The following is a 24,546-nucleotide window of genomic DNA, read 5'->3' as shown; positions in this document are numbered from 1 at the left end:
TTAGACTTTTCAAAAAAAATAATAAAAAGTTTCTAGCATGAAAATTAAGCAACTTATAAACAAAAAAATGTCGGTACCTGCTTTTCTCTACGAAAAAATCAGTGAAAACAACCCCCTAACTACCTTCCTAATTCAAAATTGGTCTTCACCTTTCTGTAGTTCCTTTTATATTTATATTATCAATACACTCAAGGAGTTTGACCTATTTAAATGTCTAAGTTTGGAAAAATTGGAGTTTAAAGAAAAATTGATTTTTTGCAATTTGGTATTTTTCACCTTTTACTTCAAAATATCTCCCAAAATACTGAAGATGCGACAAAAATTATAAACTACTCAATTGTAGCTTTTTTAATGGCTAAAATTACCCTTGGTATAGATGTTCATTACATTGAATATTTAGCCAGATATATCTGTTTAAAACCTATATTTACGAGCAAACACCCCCTTATTCGAGCCATTTAAACCCGCCCCACTTAAAAACTAAGGGATCTTACGGAATTTAATTTACACAGTCTTATAGCTCTTTAAAAATCCTACAAAATCATTTTCGAAGAAACTTTGTATCGTCAAAAATATATAGAATATTTTTCAAGGTATTCTCAAAAAACTCTAAAAACTGTTATTTTCAAGCGCGAATAACTCGAAAAATATTAGTTTTACGAAAAAAATGCAAAAAACATTTTTTTCTTAGGAACATTTTTTCCATCGAATTACATGGTTAAAATGTAATAAAAAATTCCCACTCCCGAGATGGGGTGGCAACCACCCCCAAGGTTTTAGCGTAGGATAGCGGCATGATATAGAAAATGATCCTTGGACTATTCCCTACCTTCTGTGAACATTTTAAGTAAATCCATGCTGGACGAAAAAATTGCGAGCCAAAATGCTTCATTTCATCAATCGACTATTGGGGCCGACCGACCGGCTCTGTCCCGTCATACAGCTGACCGACTATAATAACTTTTATTTATATTTAATTTAGAATGTGTTTACTGATTTTCAGCCTTAGTAAATGGAAATAATTAACTTCGTAGGAAAGCAACTTTGATACCCTCTGAGTAACCCCTGTTCTACGTTTCGCTTGACCGACCGCAGTATGTTTCTCTACACACTCACAGTAATCAACTGTGAAAAATATAGCTTTAGTAAATTCAAAGAGATTTTTCAGGGCTGCCTCTCCGTCTATTAGGCAGTTTCGGACTAGGTGAATTGGGTTAAATTGTCTTAAACTTATCTGCCTAATCTCCGGTCTTCGTTTATCAGGAGAGTTTCTGGACACCTTGTATAATGCATAATCTAAACTTAGTATCACCATGTATGTCTATTACAGTTGTAATATTTTAATCCCGTTATTTTATTCCTATTTCAGTAATCATATCAATGAGTTCGCCTCGTACAATCTTTAATTCAGTCAATTTGTACTCTACAAGCCCCCTAGTGCGAAAGTTTTGGGGTAGTTCTGATTTCTTTCATTATATGCTTATGTATTTTGGGCTGCTGAATCCGAATATGAGGTTTGCGGGCAAAATTTCGGGACGGAACATTGTGTAAATCACGAAAAAAGCAAAAAATTTCTGCTTTTTCCCGCATTTTTGCTTAAATCTCGAAAACTATTAACTTTTAGTAAATGGTCTGTTAACGGAACTTAAAGTACTTAAAATTCTCTACAAATATCACTATTTAATTTACTTTTTTTCTTCAGACGAACCTTTCGGTCTACAGTGTAAGTTGAAAATTGCCAATTTTTAATGGTCTTTTTCACTTTTTTCACGGCCACTTTTTATATTTCAAAACTTTATTTTTTATTAGAATGCTGTGTCAATTGATAAATTTCCGCATTGTGCTGAGGTTCTTAGATGGCATCATGTCCTGGCTCAGAGTCTAATTGCTCCATACCTCTGTCTCTTCCTTCAGTCTCTTCTACGTCTATATCAGAGCTATCTTCCGGTGGCTCAACGTTGTCACACAGTCCTTCGCATGATGTTCAAATTGGGGAACAATGGAGGCCCGCCTTCCTGCATCCACAATTGCGTTGGCAGCCCCTTATACATTTCCAAGAAATATACCGTAGTAGTGAGTTTGGTGCAGGGCCCAAAGTGGTTGGCACTGGCACGAGACCAGTAGTAGTTTTTTTCCAACCCCAATCACTTGGATCTTCTTGTTGCTCGTCAGGTGTGGCTCGACAAAAACATAACCATTGCTGCACCTGATAGTAAACTCGAAGTGAATGTTTTCGTGCAGCAGATTCGATAGGGAGTAATGATACTTATTGTCTGTATCTCAAATCGTTCAGACTGGTCTCTTTTTTTCTTCCATATTAGCCAAGAGAAACATGTTAACTGTGAAAACCTCATTCTGATGTGCATTAGGGTCTTTAAAAGCCTCAATGGTTGGTTCCAAGTCTGTGTTCTTCTGCAGGACTTTTCCATGATTAAACAATGCAGATGTATACCCCACATAGTATCACAACCACTCACGCATGTAAGAATAATATATGGTCCATTAGGATTTTTTCAGCAGCCAGATGAGGGTTGTAGAAGCTTTGCGAATCCTTTCCTTTTCCTGGTTTCAGAATAATTACATTTTTCGTGTTAGGACTACACAGGCCAATCAAAATGACCAGAAGGTCGATATCTTTCCTCACCATTGTCACATGTTCATTTGACGGTGCCATCGCAAGAGCTGTTGTGATAATTAGGCTATCAGCACCCTCCACAGGATGGAGCATGTAAATTTATCAAAGACAGCATTCTAATAAAAAATAAAGTTTTGAAATGTCACAAGTGGGTTTTACAGAAACCGTTAAAAATGGATAATTTTCAACTTGCACTTTAGACCGAAAAGTTCGTCTGAAAAAAAATAAATACTGATATTTGTAGAGAATTTTAAGAAATTTAATTTCTCTTAACAGACCATTCACTAAAAATTAACAGTTTTTTCGTGATTTACTCAATGTTCCGTCACGAAATTTTGTCCGCAAACCTTATATTCGGATTCAGCAGGCCAAAATACATGTATTATAAAAAAATCAGAACTAACCCAAAAACTTTGCTAGTCAAAACACAATTTGATTGAATTACTTTATCCATAATCTAATTACCGGTGTCCTTGGGAGAGGTTGGTCATGAATAAATTATTCTCTATCTAATTATTTAAATGCACAAATACCTGGATAATGATCATATCCTCCTAATTCCTTCTAATTGGAAAGAAAACAACGATTCTATACAGACGTTTAATATATTACTTTGAAGCATATAATCATCGTTAAATCAATGATAATTTAGGAAGAACTTAAAAAGTTGTGATTGGCTGAATGGCAAAGGCCTGTGCAAAAAAAATTAATGATACAGTTTACTCGGTCAAAACTTCAATTCAGTTGTCAAATCTCTGAACTATTCAATAACTTTATTAGTCTGAAGAGAAAATCTAATATGTAGCTCTTCTAGCGTCAAATAGTTATTTGTTGTAGTAACTTTAGGCTCCAATTCAAGATAGTGAATGCTTCTCTTCATTCCTTGAGCCCTTGTCAAGGCGTGATGACATTAAAAATTTTGTTAGCTTGCTATTTCCATTTGCTACGATCTTGTGCCAGATGGACGACCTCATGCAGGGATTTTCCCAATAGATCTTTATTTGGTCTGTCCATCGGAGATCTTCCTCTTGGTCTTCTAGTCCATGTGGTGAGACCGCTCCCGTCTGAAAAAATTTCTGATTCGGTTTCTTTGCGGATTCCTATTCAAAAATGTCCCCTTTAAACAAATCTGAAGGGTGCTGGGCGGAATTTTTGGGCAGAAATTGTTTAAACAATTTTTTTAAACAAATACAAAATATCACTTTTTTTGCCTTGGAACATATATTTTTAGGTTTTTTGGGGTCATTCTAAACAAGAAAGGTATTTTGTATTTTTTCTTAGAAATTGATAGTTTTCGAGTTATAGGCGATTTAAAATCTGAAAAATGCGAAAATACGCATTTTCGAGGCTTAAAAACTCATATTTAAATTAGTATTTTTGAGGTTGCCAAATACTTAAATTGAAGATCAAACATTCAGCTTCAAGATTCTGAAGATCGCGTCTAACCTTAATTTATACCGTTGTTTTTTAATTGTTAAATATGCGTGTTTATCCGATTTTTTTGCTGGTGCGGCGCGCTCTATTTCAAAAATCTCCTATTTTCATCCGAAAAATATTTTTTCTAGATTCTTTGGGATATTCTAAATAAAATAAGTTTCTTGACATTTCTCTTAAAAGTTAATAGTTTTAAAGTTATAAGCCATTTAAAATCCGAAAAATGCCAAAAAACGCATTTTCGGATTTTAAATCGCTTTTAACTTTAAAACTGTTAACTTTTGAGAAAAATGTCAAGAAACTTATTTTATTTAGTATATACCAAAGAATCTAGAAAAAATATCTTTCGGAGGTAAATTGGAGATTTTTGAAATAGAGCGCGCCGCACCGGCAAAAAAAATCGGACGGACATACATATTTAACAACTAAAAAAAAAGACGGTTTAAATTAAGGTTAGACGCAATCACTCTTCAGAATCTTGAAGCTGAATGTTTAAACTTAAATTTAAGTATCTGGCAACCTCAAACATACTAATTTAAATATGAGTTTTTAGGCATCGAAAATGCGTATTTTCGCATTTTTCAGATTTTAAATCGCCTATAACTCGAAAACTATCAATTTTTGAGAAAATTTTCAAGATACCTTTCTTGTTTAGAATGATCCACAAAACTTAAAAATATATGTTTCGAAGCAAAAAAACGTGATCTTTTGTATTTGTTTAAAAAAAAATTATTTTAACAATTTCTGCCCAAAAATTCCGCCCGGCACCCTTCAGATTGGTTTAAAGGGGACATTTTTGAATAGGAATCCACAAAGAAACCGAATCAGAAATTTTTCCAGACGGGAGCGGTCTCACCACATGGACTATTCGACCTTCTACCTTTTTTTCTACTACCAATACTTTCATGTTCCCCGTTCTTCTGGCTATGTTGCTGACTTAATTTAGGTATCGGTAATTATGTTAGCCTGTCTTTTAATGAAGTTCTTCCAGACAGACTTCCAGGATTAACAGGTTGGTTCTGTCTAAGACACGCGGAGAATTCTACTGTAGACCAATATTTTGAAGGCTTCGATCTTACTCCTATCGATTTTTGAAGAGCCCATGTTTCAGCTGCGTATTAACAGAAGTAACTCTCAAGTAAATAACAAGTTATGATAATAGGGAGTTTTTGTGCACACAAATACGTAAACGTAACGCATCTTTTTGACATATACGCTTGCGCATTAATGGTTGAACTCCCGTATCGCGATACGTATTACCTAAGGTTACGCACTGGTACGTTAGGTTCATACGCATCCCTATCGAGCCGAAAGTCACAGAATGCACACGAGGATCTTGCCCGATTACCTACCAAATGAATATTTCATCAGCGTACTACCTGTTTATAAACATTTTAAGGTTATATTGGTTATTGGTTTAGTCTATTTGAGTAAAATTATTCTGTGTTTGTAATTGGAAATTGGAGCTTCATAATAGATTTAAAACTTTATTGTTTTTAAGTTGTCTATTAATAAAGCAAAACAAACAAATCTTGTATTAATTTAAGAAATACAGTGATCACCACAATTAATAACTAGATAAACAAATGACCTAGTTTCAGTAAAATTTTCAAATAAATATTACCACACTATTTACATTATACCTACTGGAATTCTGATGTAGGTATACAATAATTTACAACTAAAAAGTAGGTATAAACAAAAATAAAACAATTTTAACCTAAGGAAAAATAATATTTTTATATTTAAATAGAAGCAATTAAAACCATACAATTTCATCATTCATTTATCTTTTTTTACATTTGTATATTAATTGTATATTGTGTGAACATTGTTTTATTTTTTTAAATGTCAACGGAATTTAAAAATGACTTTACGATTTGCTTTACGTTACGTTAAGGCAGTTACAAAAACTACCTATTTAACATTCATCCTCTACGACACGTTAGTTGCTTTACGTATACGGAGATGCGTACGTTACGTAGCAACAAAAACTCCCTATTGTCAGCAATTTATTGTATAATGTATTGTATTGTATTGTATAATAATTTTGCTTAACACTGGTGTTCATTTTTCGATATCTGGCCAAATTTTTATTTTTTGTTTAAATTAAGGTTATAAATAATTTTTTATTTGAATGTCATTCTTTAGTGACGAAATAGCAGTTAAAAAACAAATTTAATTGTAATTATTATATAAAATTTTATTGTTGCCACTTTTATGAGAGTATAAATCAATTAATCCACGTAAAATTGGTAATAAACTATAATAGTATCATAAAAGATAGTAGAAATACGATATAAATGTTTAGCATCGCTTTCCTGATTCAATGGAAATAAAGACTATAAAAAGATGATGTACAAATCAAATAAACCGGCTTCTAAATAGTGTTGTCAATTAATAATAATAATAATCAGCGCGTCGAACCTAGCAGGCTCATGGCTTACTAGGTTCTTCTCCTCCACCAGTTCTCGTCCATTGCGTTCATCCTCCAATTTGTGACGTTCGTGAAAAAGAAACTTTTTACAGGGATGATGTAAAAGATAACACGATAATTTTAATTGATTTTGAGGTAAATACATTTAAATGGAGAAATTTGAAATACTCACGGTATCAGGACCGTACTAAGTATATATTTTGTTTGTGTTTTCTAGAACCTGAAAAACAAAAATAAAACTGGAGTAAGCCCAACACTGTAGTTTCCGTCAAGCGGGCAATACACTGTTCGAGTTTTGTTTTTATTTTCGGCTCTTTTTCACCGGTTGTCATGAGAAAGTCCAAGTACAGTTTTTCTTCAGTAACCAACCAAGATGTTTAGATCAGATGAGTTTTTATTCTTAATTGTGACTAGCTGGAGACAAAGGAGTATTTCTGTGATGCATAAAACTCATTGCATTATAACCAAACCAAATGGGCATAAAATGCTGTACTGTAGCAATTATTTAGAAAAAAAAAATTATTTTTATTTTTTTTTAATTCCTTCTTTCGCATTTATACTTTACCAAAATTTCTGTGTTCTCAGAAGGTTCTTTTCTTAAGGTACAGATAAGGTAGTTCTTCAGTCGTCAACTACTGCTTTTTGTAAAATTTACCACCTTCATTCATGATCAATTAAAACTCTCACTATCTCAGTACATGGCAATCTTCAAAGAGTTTGCGAAAATTTTTAGTTTTATTTTATTCGACACGAGTTTGTGTTTTGATTTCTTTTTGTCCGTTTAGTGGAAAACCTTCATAAGCATTTAGTGGAAAAGCCAAGGTGTAGATGGAATGCTAGTAGGATAGTTTTACAGGTTTTTAGGTGGTGTTTTATAATTTCATATGTATACACTTCTTTTAAAACTTTTAAAAGACGAATAATTTAATATTCTACATTAACGTAAAACACGTTAAAATAAATAAATTTTTCATCAATAGTTACATCAAGAAATATACTATGCCTCACTGTAATAGTAAAGGATGAGTTTTCAATAAAAAAGAATATTATAGTTAAATAAAAAAATTTCTGGCTAATTGGTCTTTACCAAAACCATCAAAATAAAAAAAAATAGAAATTCAAAATTGTTAATATTTAAAGCAAAGTAAATATGTTTTTTTAATAAATTATAATTTACAAAATTAAACAATATAAATTACAAAATAAATTAACAAAAAATACATCGTTTTAAGTAGTATCCATAAACATAAACCTATAAATTATAGTTGTACATAATATGGAGCTAAGATCACAAGCGGTCTGAAGCAATAAAAATAGCAATGAATATGTTGACACAATACACAAACATTGTCACATTCTCAATTTATAAAATTCAAATACAATACCATTTCATTGTACATCTCTTCGGACATTTTCTGAAAATGTAAACGAAATGTCTCTACACCAGTACGATATTTTACTTATAGTACGAAATAAAATAATGGAAATATTGTATAAATATTCCAATAAAAATCAAATAAGAATTCTTAAAAAAAATTAAACTGATCCTAAAATATTGTGCAATTTATTGCTAAATTAAATTATGTATTTTAAATAGCAAGTGAACAAAATTAATCTTATGGATAAAATAACTAAAATTTCTCATTTCAAATAAGTATAGGGTAATCTTTTAGTATACTTGCCTTCAAATTATTGTAGAAAACCGTATCTGAATCCTATTACAAAGTCATTTGTATTTAAATGGCGTCCTTAAGTGTCGAGAGGTAAAGATACTGAAAATTTATTACCTACTTTTTACCTGGGCCACAACGATATCGATTGACGATACCAATCAAATACAAATGACTTTGTAATATGCTTAAGATTACTGTTTTCTGAAATAATTTGATGGCAAGTAAACTTCACTAATTGAGATACTTACAAAAGACAATACTAGGCACGAGCCACTTTTAGAACGATTACAGGAAATCGATGTTAACGATAAGGATATAAGATACTAATGCCTGGTTGCACCAACTGATCTTAAGCTTCAGCTTAGCTAAGCTCTACTTATCTATTATTATATTATGGTATTCTTATTGTAATATATTATAATTATATTGTATTAATTCTTATGATATTCTCGACTTAAGCTTAAGATCTGTTGGTGCAACCGGTCATAAAAGAAGTATATTGGAGAAAATCAACAGAAATCATCAATAATAAATATCTTTTAATGAAAGAAGAGACTTTCGAAATATTAAATGAAGTCCAAGAAGTGGCGGATCCAGGGGAGGGCGATGGGGGCGATCGGCCCGCACTCTCAAACTAAGTTATATATATAAAGATTATAAAAACATTCATTTATTCATTTATTTTTCATAGAAATTTAGCCAATCGGACCCCCCTCTTGATGATACTTTATCCTGCTGGATCCGCCACTGAGTCCAAGGAAAAATTAATTCTAGAAGAGATCCGCAATAAGAAAAATCCCCCAAAGAGATACATATTTTCATAAATTATATTAGTCCAGAAAGCCACTGAGCATCCGCTAGGAAAAATATGCCGATTCGGATTTTTTGCACAATCTTACTCAAAAAGGACCCCTTTTAACAAATTTGCATGTTGCCAGGACCAAAAGTGGGTCAAAAATTGTTTGAACGTTTTTTTTGTTTTTTTCCTAAAATTATTTTTTTTGCATGGAACAAAGTTTTTTTAGGTTTTTTGGATCATTCCAAACAGAAAAGGTCTTTAGTGACTTATCTCTAAAGTTGATAGTTTTTAACATAGAAGCGATTAAAAATTGAAAAATTGCGAAATTGGCCATTTTTAACCCTCGAAAACTACATGAAAAACTGAAAATTTAAATGTTGCCAAGGTAGGTAGATATTCTTTAAACATCGATTGATGAAATCCCGAAGAGTTTTTTGCAATACCATATTCAAAACCCCTTCGTTTTTTAATTGCTAATCAAGCGTGCGCGACACTATTTTCCACCGGAAGTATGGTGCAAATGAAAGGAATAAATTCGTTATTTCGTAAACCGGCGACTTTAAGGAAAAATCCCGAAACAGGTCGATTTTTATTTTTAAGTTATGATATTGTGGCATATATGGTATACTAGTGACGTCATCCATCTGGGCGTGATGACGTAATCGATGATTTTTTTAAATGAGAATAGGGGTCGTCTGCTAGCTCATTTGAAAGGTTCTTCAATTCTCTATTTAGTAATATAAACATTTATATAATTATTTATACAGGGTGTCCTTCTACTTCTTTTTGTCAAATAATTTAATTTAATAAAAAAAAATTGGACACCCTGTATAAATAATTATGTAAATGTTTACATTACTGAATAGAGAATTGAAGAACCTTTCAAATGAGCTACCACACGACCCTATTCTCATTTAAAAAAATCATCGATTACGTCAGCACGCCCAGACGGATGACGTCACTAGTATACCATATATGCCACAATATCATAAGTTAAAAATAAAAAGCGACCTGTTTCGGGTTTTTTCCTTAAAGTCGCCGGTTTACGAAATAACGAATTTATTCCTTTCATTTGCACCATACTGTATTCACAGGCAACGGTGGAAAATAGTGTCGCACACGCGTGATTAGAAATTAAAAAACAAAGGAGTTTTGATAGCGTATTGCAGAAAACTCTTCGGGATTTCATCAATCGATGTTTAAAGAATATCTACCTACATTGCCAACATTCAAATTTTAAGTTTTTCACATAGTTTTTGAAGGTTAAAAATGGCCAATTTCGCAATTTTTAATCGCTTATATGTCAAAAACTATCAACTTTAGAGAAAAGTCACTACAGGACTTTTCTGTTTGAAATGATCCAAAAAACCTAAAAAAACTTTGTTCCATGCAAACAAAATAATTTTAGGAAACAAACAAAAAAAAATTTATAAAAATTTTTGACCCACTTTTGGTCCTGGCAACATGCAAATTCGTTAAAAGGGGTCGTTTTTGAGTAAGATTGTGCAAAAAATCCGAATCGGAATATTCTTCCTAGCGGATGCGCAGTGGCTTTCTGGATTATACATATTTATGTTTTTATATTTGTATCCAAACTGGAATGACTGTACAAACAACGATACGAACTACTTCGGAAAAGAAAGAGAAAAAGAAGAAGAATATCCTGGTTTCATAAAATAAGAAAATGGTTTAACTTGACAACTACATGATTTTTTCATAATCGTTATAACAGGTACATAATAGTGACAGATGACGTTACAGAGCCACTTTGACCGATAATTTTAAATAGGACCTTAGGGCAAGTGATATCTCGTTTGGAAAGTATTGAAAATATCAATTAAATAATACTAATTTTGTTTGGGTTTAAGTTGATTTTGATAAATAAATACTAAAATTGTAGTTTCGCATTTAATTAATTAAGATTCAAACGCCCGCCTATGGTTATTTGTCAAAAAAGGTGATGTTCTTGCCGTAAAAACAATTTTGGTCGAAAAACTTAAACATTTTTAACAAATAACCATAGGCGGACGTTTGAATCTTTATGCTTAACTAAAATTTCGGCATTTAATTAATTTATTCATCAAAATCAACTTAAACCCAAACAAAATTAGTATATTATATTGAATAGGTATTTTTAATACCTTTCAAACGAGATATCACTTTCCATAAGTTCAAATTTAAAATTATCGGTCAAAGTGACTCTGTAAACTCATATGTCACTATTACGGCACCTGTGATACGAGGTGGAGGGTGGAGGGTGGAGAGGGGATCTTTGGTATTTTATATTTAAAAAAAATAATAATATTAATAAATAACAATTCTCAGTCAGAAAAATCACTTCCCGTTGTCATTTGTAAATAAGGAATTCCGCAATATTGATAAAGAAAAAACAACAACACACCACCAGCCCTCCAGAGAAATTCACAAGAAGAGACTCACAGATGACAATAACACCATATGTAAAGGGCTTATCAGGAAAAATTGAAAATGATAGGAAACAAGTACAACATCACAACAAAATTCAAAACCACCAACAGTCTGAGAGCTATCCTGTCCAAAACCAAATCCAACAACATACAAGAAAAATCCAAAAACTGCATTTATACAATAATGAGGGAGAAAAAAGAAATTTCTACGAGGGAGAAACTGCATGTGTCATGGTAAACGAGCATGAAACATACATCAAGGATAGAGACACCCAGAAATCCCAGATACGCAAACACGCTTGGGACAACAGCACAGAGTACACTGGAAGGATACACAAATAATCATGAAAGAAACGGACATGAAAAAGGAAAAAGTCAAAAAAGTAGCCTTGATCCTACTTAACGAAGAAAAATGTGTAGCTGACCAATCAGCAGAATGCAGTGGGATTTGGTTGCCAATATCCAAAGGAGAAGTCAACAACAAGAAGATAGTAATTATAGCGGAGTAAAGGAAGTGGGAGATCAAGTCATCTACAATCTCATATACAATACATATGCAACACACAACACACGAACATAAATCTATGTTGAAAAATTAAAAAAAACTTAAGTTACACAATCATATCTACGATACTGATTACACAAACACATTAACACAAAATATCATACAAACGTCTCAAAAAATATCACAAGAACACGGCCCTCAAAAATTTCTTTCGACCAAACATTGCTGTAGCCTATAAGATCTAGGCCAAGTATGCCAATTTTTGAAAAGACATACATAATCCAATAAAGCTAGGTTATACGTCTTCCCCAGAAATTTTAAAATAATTTTTTGGTAATGATTTCCGGAGTGGTCGAAATGACAAACATTAGTTAATTAAAAATTTAATTCTCATTACACCAATAACTTTGGCATAATCCCATAGAAACATAATACTTAAACAAAAGATGGCTTTTGATGAACTTTTTGATGGCAGACTAGAATTGACATTGTATTCTTCTGTTAAGTATCTTAATTAATATTAAAATAATTGATTTATTACTTATTGTCTCTATTAGTAGCATTCTAATTATTTTATCCATAAAATATTCGAGAAGCATAAATTAAACAAATTTTTATTTTTATAGATAATATTCTTGCTCATAAATGTTAGTCACAAAGTGTGACTCAATAAGAAAAGAAGACAATCTGATGCTGTTAGATGTTAACACTTTTAAATACTGTACAAAATCTGAATCTAAAAAACGAAAAAAAAAACGACTATATACAATAGAACCATTCACCAAGAAGCACAAATTTGATTAAAAACTACAAATTAGAGAGGTTTCAAATATGCATAACTTCAAAATTAAAATTTGGACACTTCTCTCTTCACTGCTTAAAAATAATGAATTAATCGAGGAAATTGTGTATAAATAAAATGAGTTATTGGTCCAGGAAAATAAATTTCTCAAAAAGTTGTTCCGTTAATATGTACCTATAGTAAGAAAACCTACAGTCGGAAAAATAAAAGAATACCCATGAACGAACATATAAAACACGCTGTATTTTCCTGTCACCGTGTCACAAAGAAAATTGCCCAGCACAAGTACATGTAATAATAATTATTACATGTACTTGCGCTGGCCAATTTTTTGTGCGACACGGTGACAGGAAAATACAGCGTGTTTTATATGTTCGTTCATGGGTATTCTTTAATTTTTCCGACTGTATGTATTTTCTGTAGAAATTTCGTTGTTGTAAAGAGTACAGTACGAGAAATAAGATTTTTTTCGAATTTTTGCTTACCATTAAAACCATAAATTTATTTATATGTAAATAATTTATCTGTTAAGAGATCCAAAAAATTTAAACATGTCATATTCTAAAAAAAGTAATTTATTGCTTCAAAAACACCAAAATAAGACAATTAATATCGTTAACTGTTTATTATTTTAGACTTCTATTTTAATATGCACCAAACATTTAAAAAAAAAATTAAAACCAAGCATGGTTTTTAAAGTTACCGTTATTTTTAACTTATAAACAATTTAGAATAACTATACAGTGTGTCTGCGTAACTTGAAACCATATGGGAAACTTTTTTATTATTAATTTTACTAAATAAGGTTATTCTTCATAAAGTGCTCCGCATGGTCTAAAACCTAAGATTCAATCATCAGTGATCAAATTTTATCAACAGTATACGAGGTATGTCAAAAAATACGAATTTCGCTCAAGAGCAAAGTACCATTTATTTCACAATATCGAAAATTGTTGTGAAGAAAGGTTGTTTGGAATTAAAAATTATGTTATAATATGCAATTACATTCTTCTAAACAAAAAACTGAAAGAAGTTGCAGGACTGAATAAAAAATGTAATCCTCCACTAATCGAAGATAAAAACGGAAAAATTATAATCGATATCGAAGGTCAACTAATACGATGGACAGAATATATAAAGGAATTATTCGATGATGAAAGAAGCGAACTAGAAACGCTAAATGACATAAGCGGTCCTCCAATAACTAAGGAAGAAGTGCAATACGCTATAAAGAACGCAAAAAACGGCAAGGCGATCTGACCAGATGGGATTTACGTAGAAAGACTAAAGCTTTTAGGTGCCGAGGGCATTAAGATACTTACGAAATTGTTCAACTTAATCTACGAAAGCGGAAAAATTCCTAAAGATTGGCTTAAATCCTCATTTGTTGTACTACCAAAAAAACACAGAGCCACAAAATGCAGCGATTATCGCACCATCAGCCTAATGAGTCATGTATTGAAAACGTTTCTCAGAATAATTCATCAACGAACATATAGAAAAATTGAGGAAAGAATCTCAAGTACTCAATTCGGTTTTCGCTGTGGCCTTGGAACGCGTGATGCACTATTCGCAACTCAAGTTTTAATTCAAAGATGCAGAGATGTAAATCATGACGTTTTCATGTGCGCGATTGATTTTGAAAAGGCCTTTGATAAAGTTCGCCAAGAAAAAATGGCATTCTCAAAACTACCGGTCTGGACGGTAGGGACATTAGAATAATCGCAAATTTGTATTGGGGCCAGGCTGCATGTATTAGGGTTGCGAATCAGTGCTCTGAAGAAGTAAAAATCAAGCGCGGAGTTCGACAAGGCTGTATATTGTCACCAATGTTGTTTAATCTTTACGCTGAAACAATCTTAAATGAAGTGTTGGAAAACGCAAAAGAGGGAATACTCATTAATGGTATGCTTATGAACAATATCAGATACGCAGATGACACCTTGTTGCTGACTGGATCAATTGAACATCTTCACGCGTTATTGAACCGAATGGTGGCATTCTGCGCGATATATGGACTCAAACTCAACGCAAGAAAAACAAAGTTTATGGTTATTAGTAAACAGGCAGCCGTAAATAATAATAACTATAACGTAACAATCGGTAATGACTCAATTGAACGAGTAAGTAATCTTGTATATCTGGGTACTCATATTAATGAAAGCTGGAACCCTAGTACAGAAATAAAAAGTAGAATTGCCAAAGCAAGAACAAGTCTTATGAAATTTAAGAAAATCCTGTGCAGTCATGATCTAAATTTGGAACTTCGCATAAGAATGGTCCGATGTTATATATTCCCAGTACTACTTTACGGGGTCGAAGCATGGACACTGACAGAATCGCTTTTAAAAAACCTAGAAGCATTTGAAATGTGGGTCTACCGCCGTATTCTGAAGATCAGTTGGGTAGAAAGAGTCACAAACGAAAGGGTTTTGCAACGTTTGAATAAAAGTTGCGAAGTAGTGAACACGGTTAAAAGTCGCAAATTGGAATACTTTGGTCATATAATGCGTCACCCAGAAAAATATGACATACTTCACCTTGTCATGCAAGGTAAAATAATGGGAAAAATAAGTGTGGGCCGCCGTACAACTTCTTGGCTTAAAAACCTACGCCAATGGTTTGGGAAAACTAGCACTGAACTATTTCGTGCGGCTGTAAATAAGACAATGATTGTTAATATGCTGGGCAACATGAGAGCCAACGATCGACAAGCGGTCTCGGCACCTTAAGAAGAATTGAAAAAAAATTATTTGAATTTTTTAAAGTTTCTCTTGAGCGAAATTCATATTTTTTGACATACCTCGTATAAAATTTGATATCTTATAATTGCATCGTAGTTGTTAGACTGTGTACTCTTTTTTATAAAGAATAACTTTTTTTCGTAATATTAATAATAATAACTGCGTTATCGCAATAAAAATGATGTTGAGAACCTATCCGTAATTTGAAAAAAAAAATCAATTTTTTTTTGTTTTCAATTCAATTTGAATGAGTTTAAAATTTTTTAGAATACTGTATTCGGAAGTTTTTCTATCAATTAACAGATAAAATGTTTATATTTAAGTATATATACACACACCTTTTTAATGGTAAGCGAAGATTTAAAAAAATGCATTTTTCGTCTTAAGAGGAAACAGTAGCGATCAATAGGTAGCGAAAACGCGTTCCAAGATTGCGGCTGTAATTTTGAATATTTTTTCGAAATATTTGGCACACGTATTCGTAATATAATAAAGAATGGCTGTACAGAGCCCAATTTGAAAAATATATTTAATATGTGGAAATTACTCTGTAATTAAGTACAATAATTAAAAAAACGAGCCTGTACCGCCATTAAGAAGAACAAAAAAATACACTTTCTTTAAATAAACTTTTTTATCCGATGCCTAGATTTTGTGTCATTTTGGAACTACTAATGAAATAAAAAATTTTAGTAGTTCCAAAATGACACAAAATCTAGGCATCGGATAAAAAAATTTATTTCAAGAAAGTGTATTTTTTTGTTCTTCTTAATGGCGGTACAGGCTCGTTTTTTTAATATTGTATTTAATTACAGAGTAATTTCCACATATTAATATATTTTTCAAATTGGGCTCTGTACCGCCATTCTTTATTATATTACGAATACGTGTGCCAAATATCTCGAAAAAATATTCAAAATTACAGCCGCAATCTTGGAACGCGTTTTCGCTACCTGTTGATCGCTACTGTTTCCTCTTAATTGTTAAAAATTAAAAAAAAACACGCCCAGATTTCTGCTGCAGAAGAATACAAGTTTCCTTACTAAAGTTATTATGTTAACGGAAAACTAATTAAATAACTGATTTTTCAGTCTTGAACACGGATAAATTTTGCTAATTTCCGTGGAGTATATTTGATATTATTTATTCAATTTCTTGTGGTCTACGATCAATTGTATTCATTCGAGTGGAAAATATTAATTTATGCAAAATACAAAGATTTCAACCAGTTCTATTTACACAACTCATTTTATTTAATAAATCTGTTGCCACTACGATTGTAAAAAGTATATAATAAGTATGTACTTACTTGTTTACAGAAGTTATTTTAAACCGAATAATAAAGAATAATTCTAACTGAATGTGCCTTGAAAAGTATTTATTAATGTTTCTATTTAAACAAAGATAAAAAAATCCAAAACAGACAACGTATACTTTTTTATTGACCCTTGTGTATATTTAGCAAAAACTAATAGACAAGGCGAAAACGGCGGGTTCGAAGGGAAAAATATTCCCATGAGATTTTTTTGCATAATCACATTCGTGACAGATCCCAGAATAAGGTTCAAGAAATCGCCCAAGTGAAAAGTGGGCCAATTTTTTTTTAACAATTTTTTTTAATCATATTGCAAGAATCAATATTTTTGGCCCGAACAATTTTTTCTTTAATTTTTTGGACCATTCTGGACAAAAAAGGTCTCTTATAATTTTTCTCTAAAGTTGATCGTTTTCGACTTATAAGCAATTTAAAATTAAAAAAAACGAAAAATGGCGATTTTCAAGGTTTAATAACTCGGTTAAAAGTTATTATTATGAAAGTCAATATATGACTAAATCAAAGTTTGAAGCCCCCCCTACAAGATTCTGAAGAAATTTTTGTCATTATTTTATTACTAAGCTGTTATTTTTAAGTAATAATAATAAGCGCCATGCACGTGTGCCGGGCTGTAAATGCTGAGTGCGAGAGAGAGGCTATTCCAGCAGTCCAATTGTGCATCTTACTCGCACTCACATTTACAGCAGTGTCAATACGATAAAACCACTCATTGTTATTAATTAAAAATAACAGCTTAGTAGTAAATTAATGACACAGATTTCTTCAGGATCATGTAACGGCGACTTTAAACTTTGATTAAGTCACTTTCTGACTTTGAAAATAATAATTTTTGACCGAGTTATTAAGCCTTAAAAATGGCCATTTTCGCGTTTTTCAAATTTTAACTTGCTTATAACTCGAAAATATCAACTTTAGAGAAAAATTATAAGAGACCTTTTTTGTCCACAATGGTCCAAAAAACCTAAAAAAAATTAGTCCGGGCCAAGCAATTGATTTTTGCAATTTGATTAAAAAAAAATTGTTAAAAAAAAATTGGCCCACTTTTCTCGTGGGCGACTTCTTGAACCTTATTCTGGGATGTCTCACGAATGTGATTATGCAAAAATATCTCATGGGAATATTTTTCCCAACGAACCCGCCGTTTCCGCCTTGTCTATAATTGGTACCTTCATGAAATGGGGCGGGAACATTATAGGGTTATCTATTTTGTCGGTACATAATAAATTAAATACAAATTACTAGTATTGGATGGTCTTTGATGGTCCTTAAATCGATGATGTCTGTAATATTTTGACTTTATTAATATAATATGAGAACGATTGATTAAATTTTATTTTTCTTGCGATTTCGTACTGTCAGCTTGATTTAGTCCCATGAAACTCATATATAGTTCTGCGTCTTCTTTATGTGGACTATCAGCAAAAACATATCAGGGTAATTCAAGAGTACATAATGAACTAAGTCTCGTTCATGTTCCCCTCTTTTCCGTATTTTCAGATCTCTTATTTTGATTTTTCATCTAATACGATCAATACGAAGTGAAAAGTAGAAGACGAACTATCAGATGAAATAGAAGTAAAAACACTAATGAGACCACGATTTCCTCTCACCTCTACTCTTCAACTTGTATTTGGAGGAAATATTTGAGGAAGCCTGAATAAAGACAGCAAACGACATTGTAGTAAATGGCGTAACCATGGACAACATTAGATGTGCCGATGATATGGTAATACTGACTAACTGTTAGCAAACAAATCTCGGCAATAATATTAATGAGAGCTGGGATCTAATCGTCGAAATGACACATTGTTACATTTTTCCTGTACTACTCTTGAATGCGAAGCGTGGACTTTAAGTGGGACTACTAAAGATAAGCTGAATAGACATGGTCAGAAATGAGAAGGATATTGGACAGTTGAACCAAACAACACAACTTGTCAATATAATAAAAAGACCTAAGTTGGATTCATCTAATCATACAGGAAAAGATCCAAGGTAAATGTAGTCCAGGCAAAAGCAAAACATCAAGACTTAAGACTTAAAACTTAAGACGATGATGGTACGAAAAATCGACTACATTATAATTTGGAACTGCTATCAGTAAAACCCTGATTGCAAATACGGTAGCTAACATGATATCCAACGATAACGTTCAATGAATTAGAAGAAAAAGAAGAATATATTATTTCCAATTAGAAATTAGACTGTTCTCGCTTCGTAAATATATTTTCAAGAAATATGCCCACCGATTTTTAAAAAACAAATCGCTAATAAAATTTTTATATTTACGACTAACAAAAAACTATGGTAGTAAACCTTTCTTCTTCTTCACGTGCCATACAAGAATTATTAAATATTGGCGATCACAATTGCGAAGGTTTCTCGATCTTCTGTCAAATCGAATAATTGTACTGCATTTGGTATCTGAGTACATTCACGAATGTTTTGTAGCCAAGAAATCTGCTTTCTTTCTACACTTTTCTGACCTATTTTGGATTTAAGAATGAGTTGCAGAATTCTATATCGATTTTCCCTCAATATATGTCTTAGATAAGAGATTTGTCGGTGTTTAAGTCTTTAGTAATTCTATATCTTTGTTGACCTTCCTTAGTACTTCTTCGTTAGTTTTCCTTGCCATTCAAGGTATCTTTAACATCCATCTATGAATCCACATTTCCAGTGCTTCCATTGGTTCAGCTCTATACTTTTAGGGTCCACACATATACTTAATATGAGAGTACAGACCAAAATAACACGACAATAACTCCACAAAAAATAATAATTATTCTTTGTTACTACAAAGATATACTTTGATTTTGAAGAAAGTGGTTTCAGTAATTGCTATTCTGAGTAAATCCTAAAGAGTTCAATAATGTTCCTAAACATTCTAAATTTTGACAAACGTAGATCTTTTATTACTTGATATTGAAACATTTAAAACAAAATTTTGAAACCGCTTAATAATTTCGAATTTTACAAGGGTAGCAAATCTAAATGGGTCACATTGTATTTATGTTATGAGTCACACTTCAGGATCTTATTACTGTTCCCCATTTTCTCCTTTATCGATACTCTATAACATATCCATTTTTGCAAAATTTATCTTTTTATTCGATACACTTTTTCATAAGATTTTGTATACGCCGGACATGGTTCATTGTTCATTTTTGAAGTTATACTTCTTTACGGGCGTAATGACGGTGAAATTTTATATGGGAAAACCTAGCGACCGGGCGCATGCGCATTATAACTTTGTTCTGATTGGATGTTCAAATGACATGACAAAAATTATCCAATATGGCAGCTGTGGCACAGCTGTGGGACTGTGCATGGTTTGGTTATAATGTATGCTTGTTGCGTTTTAAAATTTGTAGGAAGAGAAACAACAAACAAAAAGTTAGTTAATGGTTATACTGCCTTTTTAAATAGTTTTCGTATTATATTTTTGGACTTATTTACATAGAAGAGATGATTGTTGCATGCCAATGTGAAAGCTCATCAAACTGTGCCCAGTATGAGTGCCGCAGATCTCGCTTATTCAAAGCTAAAGAATCTTTCACTGGTAAGTGTTTTATAAATAGTTGATCAAATTTTGTTATGATATTTGAACATAGCCACTTTGCACGACGCAAGTGATTGCGAAATTTATTAGTCGTTATACGGGCTCCGATACCTACCTTGAACCTACCAAAATACATAAGTAGTATGTAATACTTTTATTTACATAATTTGATTACCATCAAAATTTCTATCAATATTCACCTAATATATTGTCTTCTTACTCTATGTTTTGTTGTGTTTTTTCAATTCTAAATCATTTCAATTCAAAATCAAAATAATTTGATTTACATAAGTTAAAAATGTCAAAAGGTTAATCTGTTTAGTTAGACGATCTTCGCACATAATGACAAGCTGTCTCTGTGGCGAAGTTTTAATGCGGGTGAATCCCAATACAACGCAAATACCAGCCGCGTGGTAAGTTGGTTCGAATCCCAATAGAAACTTTTATTTTTTTATTTTTTTTTATACATTTTATGATTGTAAGTATATTTATTATATAATTTTATTTTCAGAAAATACGTATTTAGTTAAAAATTTTTCCGACAATTAATGTTCAGAAATCATTTGTGGCATTTTTAATGTGTTTTTTGGCACTGTTTTAATAAAAATGTTTGAGAAGTAGTAAGTATAAATTAATTTAATATTTAAATAAAATATAAATAAAAAGTATATTAATTTCGTTTATAATCATATAATCATATAATAGAAGTATAACTTCTTACGTGCGTACAAAGTACACACACACATTCTTTTTTTATTATTACTTATATATTTTTTATTAATATTAATTTCTCATGAATTATTTGGAACACGTGTTTTAATAAGCGACTGTGAATACATATTTTAGCGCGTGCTTAGTGTTTAAAATTTCCACTTCCCCATTAAATACATTACAAAAATAAAGTCAGGTGTTCTCATATTAACAAAACTAGATAAATTATTTTTAAGTTAAAAAAATTAATCTTGTAAAGTAAAGAATGCATTTCTAACTTATATAGATACATAATATATATTCTTATAATCGTAGTAACAACTGAAAAAAAAAACAATTTCCTCTGTGTTTATCTAATCTTTATAAAAAAATAATTGAGACTCACCTCCCGAATGGTAAGTGTATGCGATACCATCTGGATATTGTTTTGACTCTGGCTATTCGGCAAGTTTTCGCTCGACCTCGACCTCACCAACCTCGAGCCGTTCACCACATTTTTGCTCTTTAGAATCATTTCAGTCTTCAAAAAAACCCTCGATATGTACGAGGAACTCAATCCCCTAATGCCAAACGCTACCTTGAGCACCTTCTGCGGCGACACTGGGCATTCCTTGCAGAACTTCGTCAGCGCGCTGTCGACACCGTTCTTCTGGATTTCGGCCAGCCATTCCGAAGACGATGACGATGAAAATTTTTGGAATAGGATAAGGATGGCCATCGCCGTTCGGTATAGCACCTGGAGACAAAAGACAAAGGTATAGTTGTGCAAGCAAACTAAGAGAGTCATTAATATTCATCTCAGCGGGGTACTATTAATGGAAATTATTCCATAAAACAGGAAAATATCGGAAGGTGTGGGAGTCGGCATAGTAGGTGTTCCGTTGGTGGTTTACGGAAACAATTATGAAATTAAAGTAAGTGTAAAACAACGAACAGTAATATATTTATTTATTTTGGGTAAACAAGCGTGTTTCGTTTATATCTCATAAGGGTTTGTTATTTTAGCGAGGGTGTGACTGCGCTGCGTGCCCGCTGTGTCGATACTGATCGAGACCACAACACTATTATGTCATCATGTATGCGGTTCTACCATGTGGCCAGAAAAGGCGATAAATTTTTTAAACTCAAGAATTTTTTGTAATTGGGCAACAATGTCAACTTGATCTCTGACGTAGATAATGACGTGCAACGGTAAGTATATTAGACGGACTGTACACGGGAATGTATTTGTCAAGAATGTAATAAAATTCACAAACAAAATCGTTTGAAGCCAAACTTCATTTGTCTATTTTCAAAATAGCTGAAGCATGTTCTGAAGGAATTTTCTTAAATTACACTTGAGTCGCATCTGAAGGGCATAGCCGCAAAATGTCGCCTATCCAAATGTTCAATGAGTTTTAAATGTATTAATTTTTTTCGAATTCTGAGAAAATTAATAAATATTTTTAAAAAATTTTAACGCAGAATGAAAGATTACGTTATTACCGAGGATAGAATGTCCCTGAAAACTTCTATGTTTGTTTTAATAAGTTACAGAAGTGAAAAAGAAGAGAAAATTGAGTGTGATTTTTAAATATCTCATTTAAAAGAAACTTTTGTTTATTCTAATAGTGGAGTCACTGAAGGTTTTCACCTCCGATTTCGTTGAACCTCCTTAGATTTTCATGAAAATTGGTGAGTAGTTAGAGGATACCTCAAGCAACAAAGGTGACATGATGCAAAATTGCGCTTTTAGCTTGGGGGTGGAAGCCACCCCTTCTCGGGGGTGAAAATTATTTTATCAAAAATAATACCATAAATCGCTATAGGGACAAATTCTAAGCAAAATTTGTTATATAAAGTTATTAATATAAATCTATGCTTTTTGAGTTATTGAGGATCAACGATTTTATTTTTAATTTGGTAAAAAAATACATGCTTTAAAGCTGTTTTTCACGTATAACTCAAAAACTATAAGCCTTTGCAAAAAAGTTATTATTACCAAAATTAAAGATAATAAGAAATTTAATTAACCCCTCACTTAAAGAAATCAACTAATGTTAATTCAAAGTGAGTTAGGGGTAATTGAATGTACATTTTTTTCGACGAGTACTCAAATCTAAGTATTCAAGCTTAAATAACGGGAAAATGATGCATTTTATAAAAAAATATACCTGCTAAGCACTTGTCAAAGCACTTCGGATTACCTATCAAATGAGCTGCAGAAGAAGATAATAGCATTAAAATTAAGCAAGTTATGATAAAAATAAGAGAACCCTTTCGAATTTTGTGAAAAAGTGAAAAATAGTGAAAAAGTAATCGAAAAAGTGAAAAATAAAACATACGCCCTTTCCACAAAAATTAAAATTTATAGTAATCCTTACAATAATTTCTTAATATTAGCATAAGTAATGATTTCAATAATTTTGACCGGTTTAGAATGCAAATTAAAAAAATATATATAATTTAAAAAAATCAGAATTTTTTAAAATTATGGTAATTTTCATTTTCTTTTGATAATAACTCCAAAAATACTCAATATACGTAAAAATGATATATAACCAAATTTTAGTTTTTTCTTTATTAAATAGATTACCTTTTTTTATTTCTGTAGGGTAAAAAAATAACTGAGATAGAAACGTTTAAAGCTTAATTGGAATGGTTTCAAATGGTAACTTTCAAATGGTTTTTAGGTGAACCTGATATCATAAAAATTAACGGAGTTAAAAAAAAACAATACCTAACATTTTTTGGAAAAAATTTTAAAAAGATAAATTTTGAAAAATTTTTGGAGCATAAATTTTAATGCTGTCAACTTGTTCGAGGACTCATTTGATAGATATTTCTAGGTACTTTGACAAATTTTTAATAAGTTTATGTTATAAAATGCATAATTTTCCCGTAATTTAAGCTTGAATACAGTAGGAAAAATGAAAGAATACCCATGAACGAACATATAAAACACGCTGTATTTTCCTGTCACCGTGTCACACAAAAAATTGGCCAGCGCAAGTACATGTAATAATTATTATTACATGTACTTGCGCTGGGCAATTTTCTTTGTGACACGGTGACAGGAAAATACAGCGTGTTTTATATGTTCGTTCATGGGTATTCTTTCATTTTTTCGACTGTACTTAGATTTGGCTACTCGCCGAAAAAAATGTACATTAAATTACCTATAACTCACTTTCATTAAGATTGAAAGGTTTTTCTAGTAAGGGGTTTAAATTATTATTTCAATTTTACTGTAAATTGAAACTTTAGATTATAAAATTAGTCGTGTAAATTAATAATACCCCGTATCCCTACTTAGTCTGTGGTTAGTCACCCAGGACCTCGATTTTTGACCCTTCGCTTCGTTGTCGATCATTCGCTATCTGTGCACTAAACAGATACGAAGCGAATAAGTTCGATAACGAAGCGAAGGGTCAAAAATCGAGGTCCTGAACGAGCTGGGTGCGAAAAGTTTTTTTTTCCTTTCCTACTCTTGATTGTTCGAT

The 24,546-nt window shown here is 31.9% G+C and overlaps 1 protein-coding gene across 6 annotated transcripts in view; it reads right to left on the bottom strand.

Annotated features, from left to right (window-relative positions):
- Positions 1–24,546, bottom strand: part of LOC126886681 (GTPase-activating protein skywalker) — a 400,554-nt gene that overhangs the window by 157,570 nt on the left and 218,438 nt on the right. For 5 of the 6 annotated variants that reach the window (XM_050653674.1, XM_050653670.1, XM_050653673.1 and 2 more), the window contains one exon: positions 21,450–21,800. In XM_050653674.1, the coding sequence (XP_050509631.1) occupies positions 21,450–21,800 (351 nt within the window). Of the gene's footprint in view, positions 1–7,891; positions 7,922–21,449; positions 21,801–24,546 lie in introns of all 6 variants that reach the window. The other variant, XM_050653672.1, reaches the window with a different exon arrangement.

This window comes from Diabrotica virgifera, chromosome 6 (genome assembly GCF_917563875.1).
Source record: "Diabrotica virgifera virgifera chromosome 6, PGI_DIABVI_V3a".
Taxonomy (NCBI): domain Eukaryota; kingdom Metazoa; phylum Arthropoda; class Insecta; order Coleoptera; family Chrysomelidae; genus Diabrotica; species Diabrotica virgifera.
Note: the sequence above shows the minus strand (reverse complement) of the source record. Positions and strands in the feature narration are given on the sequence as shown.